Source organism: Dendropsophus ebraccatus, chromosome 2 (assembly GCF_027789765.1).
Source record: "Dendropsophus ebraccatus isolate aDenEbr1 chromosome 2, aDenEbr1.pat, whole genome shotgun sequence".
Lineage (NCBI taxonomy): Eukaryota > Metazoa > Chordata > Amphibia > Anura > Hylidae > Dendropsophus > Dendropsophus ebraccatus.
Genome location: NC_091455.1, coordinates 65093652 through 65114497, shown reverse-complemented (window position 1 = coordinate 65114497; position 20846 = coordinate 65093652). Strand labels below are relative to the sequence as shown.

The 20846-nt window shown below is 43.3% G+C and overlaps 1 protein-coding gene across 3 annotated transcripts in view; it reads right to left on the bottom strand.

The window, feature by feature from the left end:
- Window positions 1-20846, bottom strand: part of KCTD1 (potassium channel tetramerization domain containing 1) — a 71107-nt gene that overhangs the window by 7468 nt on the left and 42793 nt on the right. For 2 of the 3 annotated variants that reach the window (XM_069957675.1, XM_069957674.1), the window contains exon 2: window positions 9580-9758. In XM_069957675.1, the coding sequence (XP_069813776.1) occupies window positions 9580-9758 (179 nt within the window). Of the gene's footprint in view, window positions 1-9579; window positions 9759-13905; window positions 14072-20846 lie in introns of those variants that run through there. The other variant, XM_069957676.1, reaches the window with a different exon arrangement.

The following is a 20846-nucleotide window of genomic DNA, read 5'->3' as shown; positions in this document are numbered from 1 at the left end:
GCTCCCTTGGCTGGCAGCATCAGGTTACAAAATGAACCACTGCCCAAAGATGACCCACCTGGCCTGCTGGTTGTCTTCTGTGCTAGTGGTCTGCTACAGTAGCAAAGTGTATACCTTATTGCGCAGGTTAGGAGTGAAGACCAGGGGACCTCAGCTAAGGCAACACCTACAGACTATGGCTTTGAGAGTCCACATATTCAGTACATTGGAGGAATGACACTGAAGTAAGGGTACAACTTAAGCGGCCCGGATAACAAGAAAATAAGCAATAAATGATGTGGCTGAAACCAAAAGTAATCATGGAACTGTAGTGGACAAACACTGTGTAGAGGATAGGAGAATTTTTCCATCTACTACAGATTGATAGCACGCATCCTGTCTGACCAACTGGAGTACTGTTCTTAAGGGGGTATTGCAACTTACTTCAAGAATACGTTACAGCCTGCTCGTGCCATAAAAGAACAAAATAAAGCCCTTATTACACGGGGCGACTAGAGGAGCAAATGAGCGCCGTCAGCGCTCGCTTGCTCCTTGTTCCCAGCTCACTGCCAGTGCTACCACATGCGGCGGCAGCGGGTTAGTACAAGGGCGGCCGCAGGGAGGCTGTCTGGGTGATCCTTAGATCGTCTGGACAGCCCACAGCAGATAGCAGCGGTCTGCTGCTGCTGCTCCTATTCCAGGGAGCGACGGCAGCAGATCATTGCTGCACTAGTTGTTTGTCTTTCAACATGTTGAAAGACAAAACGACTGCAACAATCGTTTGCCCTCTATTACACAAGATGATTATTGGCAGTAACGGACGATAATTGTTTTGTATGATAGGGCCTTAAAGGCGACTACCCTGGCTTTGTCCTGTCCCAAACCACTCTCCACTTAATCATGGAGGCTACAGTGGGTTTGAAACATCATTAAGTAAAGAGAGGCAGCGGGGACAGAGCAACAGTGCTGAATCGGGCAAGGTAAGTATGCTATATTTTGTTATTTCACTGCCCTAAAAGGCTGTCATGTGTTATTTAAAGCGTAACTGTCATTTCAGGGCCATTTTTCTGAAAAGATTAAATATCAACAGTACAAGCGATTTTAAGAAACTCTGTAATAGGTTTTATGTACTAAAAGAGTTTCCTTCTGTTCTGAAAAAGCAATCTCCCAGCCTCCCCCCTCACATCAAATGAAGCAGGATTTCTGTCTCCATTATGTGGCTATGGAGAGGGGAGGGGCTGTTAGGAGGGACTGAGCACGGAGCAGTCCTGCACAGCACAACACCCTGCAATCTTCTCTCAGTAAGTTCATAGATAAGCACGGACCTTTCTGACAGCTGAATTTAGCGTTTTAGGTGCCCAGAGAGTCTACAAACAGCTGACCTTCATGTCACCTCTTCCTGCTCCCTCATCTCCCTCAGCCCCTCCCCCCTTCATAGGCTTACAATGGAGAGAGCAGAGCCCATCTTCACTGGCTTCTCTGTAATGAAGACGTGTTTGCCTGATAATGCACAGATAAGAAGTCAGGGGGGGAGGCTGGGAGATTGCTTCTTGAGTACAGAAGGAGGCTTTTTTGGCTGATGAAACCTATTACAGAGTTTCTTAAAATCGGTTACACTACTGATTTCTGCAATAAAAAAAAAACATGACAGTTACTCTTTAAGTTATTCAGAATACCCATTTAAACTGTAAAGATCTTGTACATAGAAAGACTATGGTACAAGCTGTGAAACCTGAAATGCTATTCTGAGTTGGAGATTTACAGAGAACGCGATGCATAACCCACAGGATGGCCCGATGGAGAAGAGAAATGGCTCTCAGCTAATTATTGTCCAATATAAATGTATGAGGAAAGAGATGTGGAGGGAATATGCGAGGTATGTGGGGCAGGTGCAGAGGGAGTATGCACAGAGTACAGAGAACTATATACCAGCGATCATTTATCAGCTCCTTTATAATATAATGACTATTCTCACTGGTAACAGCAATGCTTTACCGCAAGAAAGACACTGGGGGACAATACATCAATACACGCTCTACAGAAAAGAATGAAAGAAATGTATATAGGTTCTGGTTTACACCAGTAATATTTACTCCGAGAACAAAACCCCAATCATCTCCGGTGAAACCCTAAGGAGCAGCCTAGTATCGCACCTGCACGGCTGGGCAATAAGCCGCTGAAGGATCTGCTCACATTTCTTTCATTTGTTCTAGTTACCAAAGTGATAACAATTCTAAGAATTCACATATGTGCAGCACATTTATAACGCTGCTATCCTCACACCTGACATAAGGTGGGCCGAATCCATGGAAAATCAATTTACCTACCATTGCCATGTGATTGGACTGTAAAGGAAACCAACAAGAACGTGAAAAGAATATACAAATTTCATGCTGATGGTGCCCACAAAACTGCGGTTGTAAAGCAGCTGTGCAAGCCACGCTACTACCCCGCCTGTAGACCTTACGGAGCAGCCTGTCTCTTCTCTGTGATTTTGCCATCAGCTACAGCCCGGATAACAGCCATTGCTAACACGCCACAATGACCATATGTGACCAAATCATATACTTAAAGCATCTTCCAACTGCGACTTGTAAGACTAGTTTCATCATGAAGGACCCTAAAATGTCATCTGCAGGGCAGCACGCTTCCATGTATCCGTGTAGTCAGATAAGCGCCGGAGCTATAATCTCAGCTGCCATCAGCATGTTCATGCCTCGCAGTTATCTTACGACTGTCAAGCCTCAGTAAAGTAGCTTCACTTTTAAAACAAGGAGTTTTCTCAGGGTATGATGAACTCCATGGCGCAAAGCAAGTCCATCTTTGTGAGGGGGGGGCGATGCTCTTTGGGTCACTGTCCTCGAGACAGAGGTTTGGTGAGTACAGGACATATCTCTAATTCCCATCTGCAAAGATTCTGCATTGCCTGGAGACGTCTGACACAGCCACTCTGGGGGCAAGACATGGGACTTGACTCTCCAGCCTGCCACGGGGCACTGCAGTGGAGCTGACATTTACTATGACAGTGTGTAACTGAAGGTGCAGGTCTCTAAATAGATGGTCAGACTCTGTTAATACGAGCGGCATTAAAGCCTTAACTGATATCGCTCTTGACATGTGGCTCACAATTAGCAAAGCATTACAGGCATTGTTACTACTCACAGACCGCTGGGCTTCCCAGGGAACTGAAACTATCTGTATGGATCACAATCATTAGTCCCGATAGCCTGTAATTCCGCATATGAGGACATACACCATGGAAGCAACTACCTGGGAGGACACATCTAGAGCATTACAGTCTTTTTATGCTAAGAAAAGACCATATAAGACCAGCTACCCATCAGGAATTAAAGGGGTTGGCCACTTTATAGTAAAATTGTTCAGTGTACAGTATTACTAAGTGTACTCGCTGTGTATACTGACAGCAGCTCCCTGTGTACCTCATAGACTCCCCTCCTTCAGGCTGGGCTGCCCTGCTCTGTGGTGAGTCTTTTCATAAGATGGCTAACATGGAGGAGAATGTGACCCTGCCCCACCCTCAGTGCCCCACCACTCAGCCTGTTTAAGTCCATGGAGTACACTGGGGGCGGGCATGGTCACATGCTCCTCCATGTCGGCCATCTTATGGACAGACTCACCACAGAGCAGGGCAGCACAGCCTGGAGGAGGAGAGCCTGATTTTAGCTCTGAGGTACACAGCGAGCTGCTGTCAGTAAGTAATGTGAATACACTTAGGGTGGTATTACACAGAACAATTATCGTTCAAAAAAGTAACGATCATCGTTCCGTGTAATTGGGCAAACAATTTCAGGTCATTTTCCATAGCGGTCGTTTAAGATAGTTTACCGTTAATCGTCAAAAAAAAAAAAAAAAATCGCTTGGTGTAATAGTACCCTTACTTACTACACACTAAACAATTTTACTATAAAGTGGCCAACCCCTTTAAGAAGCCAAAAGTGCCTTATAAGACATAATGTATAAGAGAATATAAAGAAGGTAAGGGGTTACTGCAGGTGTGACAGCCAAGCAGGTCGATGCTGTATAACAGACTACCTCCAGTGTCAGCCCCTCGCAGATTAACTGCTGCTTCGACACTATACCTCATCCATGTCAACAGCGAGAAGCCTTGACTAGTCATCACTTCTCATGATGGAAAGATATGGGGCTCTGTGGGACACGGACACACACTTTAAAGCATCATTTTTTATATTTGCATTGACTGTTTTTGTTGCTCTGAGACAGGAAAGGTTTTCATTTGTTATCTAAGCTGTAGGGCCTCGATGTCCACCCTTGGCGTTTAAAGAAAGAAGAGGAAGAAAATCAATGAGCTCTCAGCAGTCAGGATGTACTGTGCAGACCACGGTCACCAAAGTGGGCTCTCCTCTATTAACTACAGCTGTACTAACAAAGACTGGGTCATATGCTGAGACAATGTCATACAAGCCTGTACCTACTCATGACACCCATTACATGCCATGTATTAGGCGCATACCGCCATATTAACCCCACAATCATATTGGGGAGATCATTGGCAGTCCTTACATGGATTTATAATAGAGAGGCAGAGAGCTTCCCTAGTACATCTCTGCACTAATATACATATGTTTCAGGGAAGACTATCCGTGCACGTATAGCATCCATTGGACCATGCCACATTCTGCTTTGTACAGAAGCTGATTTCTGTATGCATACATGTATATTAAGTATAGACCAAATACCCCTCTACAGCAGCCCTGTTGAAAATGGAGCTATAATATAACTAAAACAGTGTTCACAATTTGGAGTTGTTGTTTTTTTTTTTTTTACACATTTGGGACCAAAAACAGGAGATAAGCATGACTGGATTCATTATACTTCTCTCTTCTGGATCCCTTCCTAGTTTTGACTAAGAAAAAAAAAATTGCACAAAAGGATGAACTCAGCCAATCACTATTCCACGTGCATTCTGGGCAATGCTAAACCGTTGAGTTTTTGGTTCGCTAGATGGCCAATTATGTACTCTCTTTCTGGGAATAGCCGAGTACCTTAAAAAGGTGTCGCTTACAAGGGTAACGCTCGCCACACAAATAACAAAAGTTTTCTGCTAAATGTTTGTTCATGGCACGACTTCCCCATGGCACAAGGGCCAAGTGTCATTTTACTATGACAGACATAATATTGCACTTTTTTAGACTTTAAAGGGGAGATTTATCAAAGGGTGTAAAATTTAGACTGGTGCAAACTGCCCATAGCAACCAATCACAGCTCAGCTTTCAGCTCTGATAAAATGAAAGAGGAACTGGGATTGGTTACAGTGGGTACTTTGTACCAGACTAAATTTACTCCCTTTGATAAATCTGAGCCTAAGGGCCCTATTACACAGGACGATTATCGTGTGAAAAATCGTTATATCATTCGAATTGGAACGATAATCGTTCTGTGTAATTGCAGGCAACGATCCAAAAATCGTTCGTATGTTGTTGGTCGTTGATTTAGATCTGAACCTAAAATTATCGTTAATCGTTCGCTGTAATTCCACGTTCATTTGCTCAAGTTCCGCATTTTTTCACTAATCGTTCAGTGTAATAGCACATTGCCCATTGTTTTTCTGAGATCAGAAGGAATAAACGAACGCAATAACAATGGCAATAACGATCATATCTAACGATTATTGTTCTGTGTAATATGGTAAATGATTTCAGGTTAACGATAAACAATCTCATTTGCGATCGTTTATCGTTAGTCCTTAATCGTTAAAAATCGCTCCTTGTAATAGGACCCTTAGTGTCTGAGCTGAAAGAGTTGATCCTTCTGTCATATCATATGACTGGCAGTAAATCAACCTGTGAAATAGGACTTTACACATAGACACTATCACACTAAAGAATTAAAGCCTTACTTGGCTGATTACAGACTGTTCAGGCTGATAATCGTTTAGTGTAATAGCACATGTGGAAGGGCAACAATCAGCTGAATTGCACGATGTTGGCTGATTAAAGTGAATGTAGCATCAGGTCCGGGCTGAAGTACTCGAGGCGGGCCGAACCACCCCCAGTGGAAGGAAAACCCTACCCCTCTATAACGCGGTTCCATTGATTCTAATATATGCTATACATTATGCTACAGGCAAAGGAAGATTACATAGATAAAACACACAGTGCATCGATGCAACATATTAAAAAAAAAAAAAAAAGTGGCTAATGTCAGCAAGAGAAGCTATAGAAAGCTGCTCTTCTGTTACCTCCTCTACAGATATTCCAGCATAATAAGTGAAATTCAGCAGTTAACAGGTCTATAAAATGACACATACCCCATAACAATACATAACCATGCATTTAGCCTGTGTACACCCGCTCTCCTCTACACTCACGTCTACTCTAAAGAAGGATTTACTGCAGAAGTGGAGCTCCCGGAGACCGCAAACAATGGAGGCGGCTTTAAATATCCCACGTTTTCCTTAGTTGTAAAAATGGCCTTCAATGAAAGAGCATTCTGAATATAAAAAAGTATTCCTAATATTTCTAAACCCTCTTGAATATGTATGAATGCCTCCATAACCAGTGCTTAAGAGAGAGGGGGGGAAAAAAAGCAACCACAAGGAATGAGTGCGGATAAGCTTTCTGCAAAGAGCACAGAAAATATTACAATTTACCCATCAGCAGAATATATCTACATAGAGGATTTTTTTTTTTACAAATCTTCATAAGATCTATGAAAATAGCTTCAAGTCAGAATAGAACTAAACCAAATTTAGATCCATGCCAGCGATTTGCTGCTGAACAATAAGATGCGAAACCCAACGCTATTCCTGAACAATGGTTCCTGGAGTTCCAGGAAAAGCATGTTGCTGGAAATTCTGAGAAGCTGGCATAATTGCCTCCGAGCTGTATACACACCCTGAATGTTGCCCAGGGTGGAGTGCAGCTGAACAGACCATGTACACTTCATTGCACAATTTCTCATAGGTGCCAGAGTTGCTTAGTAAGTGCACTATAAAATAAGGACAACCTAAGTAATATCAGATTTCATGAAGTGCCAGCAGACACTGGCTTCCCACCAGGCAGTGCCTACCATTATGTAAGGGGGTGGACCACCGTCAACTGCTGGAAAAACAAATAGATTCTTACATCTGTTTTCGCAAGAAAAAGTCAAACTCCAGGCTAGAAAATTTACTACACACAGATCTCTGGGGTTTTCAGGCCAATCCAACTCATACTGGTGTAAGTAAACAATCTGTGCGCGTATCTGGGAATATGTAGGCTTTACTGTCAGATCTGTTAAATGTGCACTGCTATAAAGAACAAGCCAATGTTTAGTGGAATAATGTCGGATTTATAAGATTCACTTTAATAATACCCCCCACCTATTATGCATTTTCTCACCCATAGTTTATAATATTTCTGTAATGGAAATCAGATTTCCATGCACAAACTGTTGTGCAGGCTGATCTAAAGTAAAAAAAAAACAAAACAAAAAAAAAAACTGCAATATAAAGCATGGGGGAGGAACATAGATAGTCAGGGATGAAACAACCTGCCCCTGCCATCAATACAAATAGAGGAGTCCAGCACATTGTTCATAAGCTGCAGCCACCAACCATTGTTGTACCTTGGAGAAGCAGACTAGCAGGTGTATACTTTATTAATAAAGGGTATCCCCTCTAGTACCACATCACAGGCTCTGGGACATCTGCACCCCTCCCCCCCAATTCCAATGTAGTCACAACTTGGGGGTAAATATCCAACCCAGCTGAGAAATTGCCTGCTTAGCCAGTAACCGCAGCAGTATCCCGCTGAGCGGTCATTCCATCAGCCGAATCAGGATGTCGCTGGAGAAGGAGATCCAGGAGCAGTAAGACAGGGCTGCAGAGACTCAGGGATTGGTAAGTAGAGCTTGGTTATTATGTTCCTCCCTACCCCTGCCTGCTGGAAAAGGTTGAATTTTGCCAGACTTCGTTAACCCAAATGGTTCCATTGCTTGAAGGCTCCCTACCTACATCTACAATTACATTTCTTTTAGTGTCCTCATCAATTTAAAAGGAAAAAATGACATAACTTTGTAATAAATCTAAATGGAAAATAGTTTTGTTTCTATGGATTCTATTTAGATCAAGCGTTTCTATGGCCAGACGACAAATATTCAGTGTAGTGTAATAGTGGAGTCTTGCAATCTAATACTTTCTTCCATTTGCCCTCTACTTTTGTGCAAATACACATCTGGAAGGCTGGCTACACATATAGAGGGGTAGATAGAAGGGAACATGACTGCCGCATCACACTATACGGACTTTGGGGGAGACTTATCAACCATGGTGTACAGTGAAACTGGCTCAGTTGCCCCAAGCAACCAATCAGATACCACCTAGTTGCTAGGGGCAACTGAGGCAGTTTCACTTTACACCATGTTTGGTAAATATCCCCGTTTGTTTGCAGTCTTTTACCTAGGAGACACACGCCAAGTCTTAAAGGGGTTATCCAGAAACATAAAAACACGGCCACTTTCTTCCAGACACAGCACAACCCAAACTGTAAACAAGAGTCGTGCTGTTTCTGTAAGAAAGCAGACATGTTTTTCTAAGCCTGGACAACCCCGTTTAAGTAAACCCCACCAGTGCACAAACATGCTGGATTTATGTAAAAGTGCCCAATACAACACAAATCGCGGTGCATCTGAGGTTGCCTGCACTGAAGTCTTCTAGAAATCTATGCCCCCTTTTTCTTCTTTTTTTTTTCTAAAAACATGCATCCAAAGGGCTATAATTGGGGTATATATTAGTATTCCTTACCAACGACAGAGTGGGTGTCCAAACTATTTATTTATTTATTTTATTTATGTATCTACAGAGAAAACCATACAACACATAAGAGGAGGCATTGCACAAATTGCATTATACTGTACTGACACATATCAGATAAACACTGAATCATCACTACAAAGATCAATGTATATGTATAAAGTGCAAGGGCATTATAGCCCAGATACAGATGACTAACTTATACATAGAACTAGACCAGGGCAGTATACTGCTTAACAAATAATATTAGGTGTAATCCTCCCAGTGACTACAAAATGAGTCAGTGGGAAGATCTCAAACCTGAAGATAAACCAATACTGACTCATAAATGCCACAAACAATCTGGGATGGCGCCAACTCCTGGCACCTGGACAAAGGCCGTGCCACATCTCTGCTGATGCTACCTTTTACGTGTTGTATGGGTTTTCCTACACATACACCGATTAAAACAAATTTATTAGTAAAGGTGAATTTATATTTATTATACCATATGGTTTGGGATCTCCATCTTTTTATTGGTGTATATATTGGAGTACAGCCATATACGTTAACAGGTTAGTCCCACATTGCTGTATAGTCCCTATGTGTATTTACTCTTAAAGTAATAAGAATGTCTAAGGGTACAAACACACACTGTATACGCAGCGTATTTACTGCTGCGATACGCAGCAAATACGCAGCAGATTAGATCTAAATAACTGAACACAGCATCAAATCTGCACCATCAAATCTGCTGCAGATCTGCTGCGTATACGGTGTGTGTGTTTGTACCCTAAATGTCGGAAGCAATAATAACACGGCTCTAAAAAACACTCCTGGAGACTTACCTAGAATCTGGGTACTTTGTTAGAGTTGCCAAACTGCTTGTGTACATGTGTCCACCAACATCAATGTGAACGGGTGCATTGGACTTTGTGAGTTGTGCGGGAGTGGGGATGCCTTGATTGTTGAGAGGTGAGGCAGGTGATCTGGTGATCAGAGGTCTTGACATGTTGGGTCGAGTGTCCTATAAGAACAAGATGAACATGAGATGAGGTTTTGCAATGCTGAATAGGAAACAATAAATAGTATTAGATTCATACTGTAAAACAGGTTTTGCCGTTTGTAATGGCACACATTCAGTGCCTCTGATCCACCAGGACGATCTAAGATGGGACTTCAGAGGTTGGTGACCAATCCTGGAATATTTCAGAAGATACAGCAAACAAAACATCAGGTAGAATACATAGCGCAGAACCGCAGGTCAACTAAGTCAGTGATTTTCAACCTTTTTTTGAGCCGCGGCACACTTTTTATACTTAAAAACTCCCGGGGCACACCACCAACCAAAATGGTACAAAATTACACTAAAACAGTACATATACATATAGTTAATAATATAGATTCTAAATGTATTTATACTCACTCAGTGTGAAACCTGGGCCTGTTTTCTTCTCCCCCCTACTTCTCTCCTGTGCTTCTCTCCACCATACTTCTCCCCCCTGCTTCTCTCCTGTGCTTCTCTCCCCCATGCTTCTCTCCACCATACTTTTCCCCCTGCTTCTCTCCTGTGCTTCTCTCCCCCTGCTTCTCTCCACCATACTTCTCCCCCCTGCTTCTCTCCTGTACTTCTCTCCACCATACTTCTCCCCCCTATGCTTCTCTCCTGTGCTTCTCTCCACCATACTTCTCCCCCTGCTTCTCTCCTGTGCTTCTCTCCCCCATGCTTCTCTCCTGTGCTTCTCTCCACCATACTTCTCCCCCCTGCTTCTCTCCTGTGCTTCTCTCCACCATACTTCTCTCCACCAAACTTCTACCCCGATTCTCTCCTGTGCTTCTCTCCCCCATGCTTCTCTCCACCATACTTCTCCCCCTGCTTCTCTCCTGTGCTTCTCTCCCCCTGCTTCTCTCCACCATACTTCTCCCCCCTGCTTCTCTCCTGTACTTCTCTCCACCATACTTCTCCCCCCTATGCTTCTCTCCTGTGCTTCTCTCCACCATACTTCTCCCCCTGCTTCTCTCCTGTGCTTCTCTCCCCCATGCTTCTCTCCTGTGCTTCTCTCCACCATACTTCCCCCCCCCCTGCTTCTCTCCTGTGCTTCTCTCCACCATACTTCTCTCCACCAAACTTCTACCCCGATTCTCTCCTGTGCTTCTCTCCCCCCTGCTTCTCTCCACCATACTTCTCCCCCCTGCTTCTCTCCTGTGCTTCTCTCTACCATACTTCTCCCCCCTGCTTCTCTCCACCATACTTCTCCCCCCTGCTTCTCTCCTGTGCTTCTCTCCACCATACTTCTCCCCCCTATGCTTCTCTCCTGTGCTTCTCTCCACCATACTTCTCCCCCCTATGCTTCTCTCCTGTGCTTCTCTCCACCATACTTCTCCCCCTGCTTCTCTCCTGTGCTTCTCTCCCCCATGCTTCTCTCCTGTGCTTCTCTCCACCATACTTCTCCCCCCTGCTTCTCTCCACCATACTTCTCTCCACCAAACTTCTACCCCGATTCTCTCCTGTGCTTCTCTCCCCCCTGCTTCTCTCCACCATACTTCTCCCCCCTGCTTCTCTCCTGTGCTTCTCTCTACCATACTTCTCCCCCCTGCTTCTCTCCACCATACTTCTCCCCCCTGCTTCTCTCCACCATACTTCTCCCCCCTGCTTCTCTCCTGTGCTTCTCTCCATCATGCTTCTCTCCACCATACTTCTACCCCCTGCTTCTCTCCTGTGCTTATCTCCCCCATGCTTCTCTCCACCGTACTTCTCCCCCATGCTTCTCTCCACTATACTTCTCCCCCCTGCTTCTCTCCACCATACTTCTCCCCCCTGCTTCTCTCCTGTGCTCCTCTCCCCCATGCTTCTCTCCACCATACTTCTTCCCCCTGCTTCTCTCCTGTGTTTCTCTCCACCATACTTCTCCCCCCTGCTTTTCTACTATGCTTCTCTCCACCAAACTTCTCTCCCTCTGCTTCTTTCCGCTGTTTCTCTCCCCCATCCCCAGGTTTCTCTCCCCCCCTTCCTCCTCACCTCCTCCGAGATGGTCGCCGATGCTGTCCGCCTCCCATACTGGCCGCCCGTAGGGCCCGGACGTGCTCCTCCAATCAGCGGAGACCGGGAGCGTAGTGCGCTGCGGCGGGCCGTAGCGCACACGTTGATTGGATGCGTGCATCACGGCTCGTCGCAGCGCACCACGCAACTGCCCACATTATAATCCGCCACTGATCGCTGCGCATTGCCGGGGAACAAAACACAGGGGCACCATAGCTTGGGGAACTTTCCCCGCGGCACACCCGACCATGTGTAGTGTGCCGCGGCACACTGGTTTAAAATCACTGAACTAAGTAATAGGTAAATCACTAATTCCCTGCACGCACTGGGCAGCACTGGCCAGGTTACCCCTCTGGGCTAGTTAGAAGAAAGGCATATACTGCTCACTGTACACTGCATCACTTTCTGTTTGGCTAAAAGGATCACAGCTAGCAAAGCATCATTTACACATATTCCTAGCCAGTGTGCCATGGGTTGTGTAGAGACAACACTAGTATTTAGTAAGAGGTGTCCAACGCTATCCGAGAAGACCAGACCTAACCAGGGTAGAAGGAAAAAAAACAGGTCCGACTCCAAGCATACAACCACACATTAGGATAAGTACAGAATGTGGTTGGAGAAATGGGCGCCTCATAGGTCATGAGTTGGAGGCTTCTACAAATACCACAAATACCAGTGTTATCTGAAACAGGAAAAATATCACTTATGATAACTAACTTCCAAGTGATTGGACAAGAAGACGGTAAATGGAAGGAAATTTAGAACGGACAGAAGAACACAGACTGGAAAACAATATCACAGACAAATGTGTGCAAGCTTGAAATGTCAAACAGAACACAGTATACACGACGCAATGAAGGATGACGGATAAATGCAGGGACGAGACATTCTGGTTAAAGGAACACCAAGCCTAGGAATGAATGGTGAAAGTAAACAGGAGGTGATCTTGTCCACACTATGTGTCAGTCTGCTGGATTCTCTGCCCAATATCTCATCTGGGACAATGCTCATGCCTTCAGGGCGCATGTCAGCGTGACCAAACCCCATCTACATGCCACATGAAGCCGCAGCATGCTCATTCTTTTGCAGATTTTAACTAAGTAGCAGAATTTACTAAAATATTGTACTGTACCATAGTCCTTCCCAAAGTTTTTTAAGTATTTTTTTGGCATAAAAGTCTTTCCCCCCCATTTTTTATATACACAATGAGATCTAATCCTGTTGTTGGCACCAAGTATATGGAGAAATATTATAGGTGATGTGGATTCTGAATCTGTAGCAGAACATGTAAGATGGGGACATCCTCATACAAGATCTGCTGCACATGGACCTGGCCTAACATGTCCTGAATGGTACACTAGCAAGATAACTAATGCAATATAGTTACTCAATGTTTTATGTACACAATGTCAATAAGTAAACTGAGAATAGTTTACATAAGACAACATGCACTTTACGGGCTGCTGGGAACTTTAACTGTGAGTATATAGATGTTTTGTAATCCTTCTGTGATATGTACACAATTTACCCGAACAGCAACGGGGCACAAGGCAGCGTCTTGGAGATCGGTGTTTGAGCTAATTGCCCTCTTGAGGGATAAGGACAAGGGCATATCACTCTCAATTACATCTGATCCTGGAGTGCAGGCACATAATGCAATGCCAGGCAAACAACAGGCGTTAATTGATGTAATGAGAGGGTCTTAGAAATACTCCCCGCTCTGTGTAGAGAACTGATAAGGAATAAATCCAGCCGTAAAAGGCAGAATCCACCCCTGCAGGAATCCATCATTTCAAGACAGGAGGGCCACAATGGCTGCACAGCGTGATTTGCAGCGCTTCAGTCTTGGCACAAACCATCAAGCGACAGCTCAATAGGGCTCGCTTACAAATTATTCGTGCTCACCGGCAGCCTGCCTGCGAAGTATACGGCTGCAGTATTAATATCAACTGGATAGACTCAGGAAATATTAACTTGTCTGGGACTATAGTGGCAGGTAGACAACCAATAAAAGAGGTATCCACTCACATTTAAAGTATCTCACAGCATTGCTGGTCACTCATATATATACACACACACAGACGCATACATCTCTGTACATTAATGTGCTTTTCTACAAGAGCGTATTTACTACCATGAGATCAGATCTTGTTTAATAAAAACAGAAAAGCCTTTTCATGTGATACATGGTGGGATTTAATCCTGTTCTTGACACTAAATATATGAAGCCATATTATAGGTGATGGATGGCGGTGAAGCCCTTCGCATTCTTCTAATTCCTATTGGAAAAGGACGCAAGAAAAGTTGATATATATTAGTAAAAAAAAAAAAAAAAAAATGTAAGAACTAAATATAAATAATTTTATATGCCTATGACTGATGATCTGCTATATAATAAGAGATTGAGTTTGCAACGAGCAACAGATTAATGTGACATCACCACCACTAAAGAAATGTGAAAATTCTCCATAACATGTGGAATACAAGTTTACAGATGATGGTCAGTCAAACACAATTAACTAGACCATCTTGGCTGACCGTTATGATATTAGTATAGGCGGTCAAAGACTGTCTTCTCCAATGGCTGTGAAACGTTGTCTGGACTTTCAGCGACACTGTGCGTCCATTGGAGAACACAAGGATGCTTGGTTTCTAATGTATACAGGGAAGACAATATGGAGACCAGGGCTATGTTCACACTGGCCATTGAAAAAAAACAAAAAACATAATGGATCTGTTTGCAGTGGAGAGTATTAAAGGGGTTATCCAGCGAAGAATCATTTTCTTTCAAATGAACAGGTTTCAGAAAGTTATATAGGTTTGTAATTTACTTCCATTTAAAAATCTTAATTATTCCAGTATTTATTAGCTGCTGTATGTCCTGTAGGAAATGTTGTTTTCTTTTCAGCGTGACATAGTGCTCTCTGCTGACATCTCTGGCTGAGACAGGAACTGTCCAGAGTAGCAGCAAATCTCCATAGAAAACCTTTCCTGCTCTGGACAGTTCCTGAGCACTGTGTCACACTGAAAAGAAAAACAACATTTCCTGCAGGACATACAGCAGCTGATAAGTATGGGAAGACTTGAGATTTTTAAATAGAAGTCAATTACAAATCTATATAACTTTCTAAAAACAGATTTTCACTGGATAACCCCTTTAACTTATGGTTACTTCAAATAAACATAACCTAGCTAAAGTGTGAACAGAGCCTTGCCCCAGCTGTGCCTCAGTTCTTCATCATGCCCTACCCATGCCATACATTTTTATCATACACAAATCAGGAAACAGTGACAACCCTGGGTGGAGCAGTCTATGTCTGAGGCAGTAATATATCTCATATTACCTGGATTGAACCAGGCGGTAGGATTACATTATGTTACCACACTATGGAAATTGCATGTAGTGACACGGATGCAGATAATGTCACCGGTAATGCTACAACCTATTCCTCCCTTCCGATTCTCTCAATGCCTGGATTACATATATAGCAGACACATAAGCAATACATGATATAGACTACGGATGAGGAACCTTCGGCCCTCCAGCTGTGGCAAAACTACAATTCCCATCATGCCTGGACAGCCAAAGCTTCGCTTTGGCTGTTCAGGCATGATGGGAATTGTAGTTTTGCCACAGCTGGAAGGCCGAAGGGTCCTCATACCTGATATAGACTGTGCACTTCTATATCCGTTTAAGCCTGTAAATATTAAAGCATCTTCTGCAAACACTAAAAAATATATGGCTGGGAGTACACAGGGACTATACACTGAGCGGCGGCCCAATAACCACCTGCTTTGAAACGTATTGTCGACATTATTGGTACTTCTGGAAAAATAACCAATCAATAAATGATTACAGTCGGGCATTTTCTCGGCACATAAATCCTGTATAACTTCCATAAACTTATTGAAAAGCGCCTCTGGCCCCAAGTCCTGGAATCGATGCAATCCATTAGATATCCCTATCTCACTTGCTCACAGCTCAATTGCCCGGCAAAGAATTATTATCGGAGAAGATTCATTTTCTATTCTGTAGTTTTACAGCGTGTCGGGTCAGTTTGGGTTTTATTTAGAAATCACTATGCAATGGATCTTGTTAGGAAACACATTAGACGGCACGTTTCTGCTCTTTACCTACTAAATGCTAATGGGAAGAAGCAGCAGCAGGAAATCTTGTCTGACGCTTTTTTTTTATACAACATATTTAACACAAATTTACTCTGACAGAATAATAGAGATTTGCTTACAAGGTCTTATTCATGGCTCCCATGTATTCATAGACTTCTCCAGCGTTTCCTCACACTCCACAATGGGAAATTGTAGCCTATTCTGTGAGGAATATTTAGACATTATAATGTAGATGTCAGTAAGGCTATAATATAGGTGTCTGCTGATGTAGCGTAGCGTACTGTACCTATACCGCAGCGTACTGTACCTATACCAGAGAACTGAATGTAGTCTGCCGATGTACACCGAAGTGTACTGTACCTATACCAGGGAGCTGAATGTAGTCTGCCGATGTACACCACAGCATACTGTACATATACCAGAGAGCTGAATGTAGTCTGCTGATGTACACCGCAGCATACTGTACCTATACCAGGGAGCTGAATGTAGTCTGCTGATTTACACCGAAGCGTACTGTACCTATACCAGAGAACTGAATGTAGTCTGCCGATGTACACCGAAGCGTACTGTACCTATACCAGAGAACTGAATGTAGTCTGCCGATGTACACCGAAGTGTACTGTACCTAGACCAGGGAGCTAAATGTAGTCTGCCGATGTACACCGAAGCGTACTGTACCTATACCAGAGAACTGAATGTAGTCTGCCGATGTACACCGAAGTGTACTGTACCTATACCAGGAAGCTGAATGTAGTGTGCCGATGTACACCACAGCATACTGTACATATACCAGAGAACTGAATGTAGTCTGCTGATGTACACCGCAGCGTACTGTACCTATACCAGGGAGCTGAATGTAGTCTGCTGATGTACACTGAAGCGTACTGTACCTATACCAGAGAACTGAATGTAGTCTGCTGATGTACACCGAAGCGTACTGTACCTATACCAGAGGACTGAATGTAGTCTGCTGATGTACACCGAAGCGTACTGTACCTATACCAGAGAACTAAATGTAGTCTGCCGATGTACACCACAGCATACTGTACATATACCAGAGAACTGAATGTAGTCTACTGATGTACACCGCAGCGTACTGTACATATACCAGGGAACTGAATGTAGTATACTGATGTACACCGCAGCGTACTGTACCTATACCAGGGAACTGAATGTAGTCTGCTGATGTACACCGCAGCGTACTGTACATATACCAGGGAACTGAATGTAGTCTGATGTACACCGCAGCGTACTGTACATATACCAGGGAACTGAATGTAGTCTGATGTACACCGCAGCGTACTGTACTTATACCAGGGAGCTGAATGTAGTCTACTGATGTACACCGAAGCGTACTGTACCTATACCAGAGAACTGAATGTAGTCTGCTGATGTACACCGAAGCGTACTGTACCTATACCAGGGAACTGAATATAGTCTGCTGATGTACATCGAAGCGTACTGTACATATAGCAGGAAGCTGAATGTAGTCTGCTGATGTACACCACAGCGTACTGTACCTATACCCGGGAACTGAATATAGTCTTCTGATGTACACCGCAGCATACTGTACCTATACCAGGGAACTGAATGTAGTCTGCTGGTGTACACTGCAACAATGAGCATACCCTTTGCGTTCATAAACAGTATTTTGGTCTATTTTTTCAGCCATAAAACGTACAATTTAAATGTAAAAGCAAACTGGGAACAACAACAATTTACCACTATACAGAGTTAGAAAAGATGCTCCACAATCGTTATGGTCAGGAGAAGCTACGGATCCTCATTAAAGGGGTATTACAGAGAAATGTTTTTGAATACATTGGTGGCAGAAAGTTATACAGATCAGCTAATTAGTTCTACTGAAAAAACTCCACACTCTGGCACGGTTGGAGACTGTTCAGAACTCCAATGTAAGGGTATCAACAATATGGAGGTGAGCGGAGAGGTCTTTAACATGTGGTTCAAAGGAGCTTGTCGGTATCCATAAAAGAATCAAAAGGTGCTGTAAGCTCCAGATTTATTTTCATGACTTTATTAATGACCTCACTCACTCCAGCCCAGGAAGTTTATTATTAAGGGGCACTCCCACCAAATATGGGAAAAAGACCCCGCAGACTTATGGCAGGACACAACATGAAAGTGGGAGGCTAGCATAGCTACCTCATCCAGTAAAAACTGGTCCTTCAGTTCTTTTTCCCATGCCAAGAGATAGGCCCCACATTCCCCTCTACCCCCGACTCAATGGCACATCAGACAGAATTTAGGCTTTTCTACTTAGGATGAAAGTGGATGTGTAACATGTCACTTCTCAGTACTTTATTGTATTATTGTGCTGCTGTTGATGCCTGTGTAATATTCCCTGAACTCATGTGACTGTTACCCCTTTCTGTTTATTTTGGAAAAGTTCTAATAAACATGTTTAAAAGAAAAACAAACTCAACACTTCCAGTACTTATCCGCTGCTGTATATCCTGCAGAAAGGTATGTATTCTTTACAGTCTGGCACAGTGCTCTCTGCTGCCACCAAAGTCCATGACAGGAACTGTCCAGAGCAGTGGCAAATCCCCATAGAAAACATATCCTGCTCTGGACAGAGAGCACCATGTCAGACTGGACAGAATCCACTGCTTCCTGCAGCACATACAGAAGCTGATAAGTATTGGATTTTTATTTTTTTATTTTTTTTTAAAGAAGTGATTTATAAATCTGTATAACTTTTTGACACTGATTAAATCCCCCCTCTGAAGTACCCCTTTAAATGAAAACAAGATTTGTATAACAAATCCTATTTATAGGCCCCAATCTCTGTCTATGGTGGCATTTATATAATCATGACCTAGGAGCCAAGTGAAAGTAAAGTGACACCAATTATTGGCAGCAGACACCAGACTATGGTTGTGTACCTGGTGCCAAGTTTCAGTAACGCATCACCATCCCAGGTGTCATTTGAGCACAACAGTATCAGCAGCTGTCAACAACCAGGTGAGGTGAAAACGGCTCCTGTTTTTATAAAGTTACCTAAGCATTGGATGGACAGCCTTTCATCAATTACTATAGATCTGCCAGAAATACCGCTAATTTCATCACAGTGGTGTAAACTTTAAAAATCAAATGATCTATCAGATTCAATCTTTTTACACAGTAAGGCCCTATTCACACATCCTGTTCCTGTCCGCAATTGCGGATCCGCAGAAAAATAGGACCAATGTATTTCAATGGACCCAAACACACATCAGTGTTGTGTACTGGGCTGCAATCCGTTCCGCAAAAAAAAAAAGGACAGACCCTAGTACGGACAGTAACTGACACATCCAATACAACTCTATGGGGTCCGTATTTTACGGATGCAATGCGGATGCAATACGGATGCAATACGAATGAAAATTTGCGGATTGCTTACGGATTCAAAATTGCGGATTGGAAAATATACTGACGTGTGAATAGACCCTAAAGTAGTGGTTAAAGGGTGATTCTCAGAATATTGTTTTATTAATGGGCTATCAATATCTGATCAGTTGGGGTCTGACAACCGGCAAACCTGCGGAATCTGGAAAAGCTGTGTAATCCGCATATATATTGTAGGAAAAAAAGAGGTGAAAACAGAGAGCTCCATCCATAGTTCATCCAAGTGACCACAGGTGTAATGACCTAAAGCATCACAGTACAATGGTCCCTCAATATTAAAGGGGTTATCCAGCACTACAAAAACATGGCCACTTTCCCCCAACTGTTGTCTCCAGTTTGGGTGGGGTTTTGAAACTCAGTTCCATTGAAGTAAATGGAGCTTTATTGCAAACCACACCTGAACTGGAGACAACAGTAGGGGGAAAAGTGGCCATGTTTTTGTAGCGCTGGATAACCCCTTTAACTCCTTCTCCAATTTCAATTTGTGGCTTTTTGAAGTTTTCTTCCTTTTAAAGTTTTGTTTCCCCCATCGTATAAGAGGGACAAGTTATACTTTTTCCTGGCATCCTTTATTTTACCACGTAATAAGAAGTCATTAAAAAAATATTTGTAAGGCAAAATAAAAAAAAATGCAATTAAGGTTGGGGAAAAAAAAGATGCAAATATTATAAATGCTAACAACAAGAAAAATAACAACACTTCCTACCTCAATCCCTTGTCACTCCAGCAGTCTTTACAAGCTGCCAGCCTATTACCACTACAGTCATCCAGTGGTCTCGTGCCACGCACTGCTGCTGGCATCATTGTACAGTGCTGAGCCATGGTGCCCATAAGTATGCCACTTATAACACATTTTACATCTCTTATTTTTCTTTTCACAAACTAGACGATCCCATTAAATTCATTTTGGAATCAGAGTTTAAAGGGGTGCTCAAAAAATAACATTCCATATGTTACTGTCCATAGGGATAACAAAACAAATAGTGTATTCTTACCTTTCCACGCTCCTCCAGTGTCTTCCTACAGCATCTTCAGGTGCCCGACTGAGCAATCCCACCTCCACTTCCAAGACAGACTCGTCTGAGTGTGACACTCAGCGGGTTGTAACCCCTAGAAGAGTCCATCTTGGAAGCAGAAGTTGAAGCTGGGGACTCAAAGATGCCATAGGAAGAAACTGGGGAAGCGCGGAAAGGTAGGAATACTGAACAGTAACATATGAAATGTTATTTGCGAGTGAAATACTCCTTAAGGCTATCTTCACACTGCGTATGAATCCATCCGTAGTGCAAACCGCGAATATACGCACGTAGTTTTGAGGTTGATGCGTTCGCTTGAAAGTATACGATATACGCCCGCACAGTGCACACTACGTATGAGCTTACGGCCGGATCGTATACGGCGCCGTGAAAAATTAACAAGACCATTGTTTGAAGACGGAAATGTTCCAACTGACGGCCGTGGATTTCCATGCGGTCCCGTACGGAGTACTTATTTCAGCCAAATTGAACTTGATTTTTCGATCCAAAAGGTTCAGTGTGT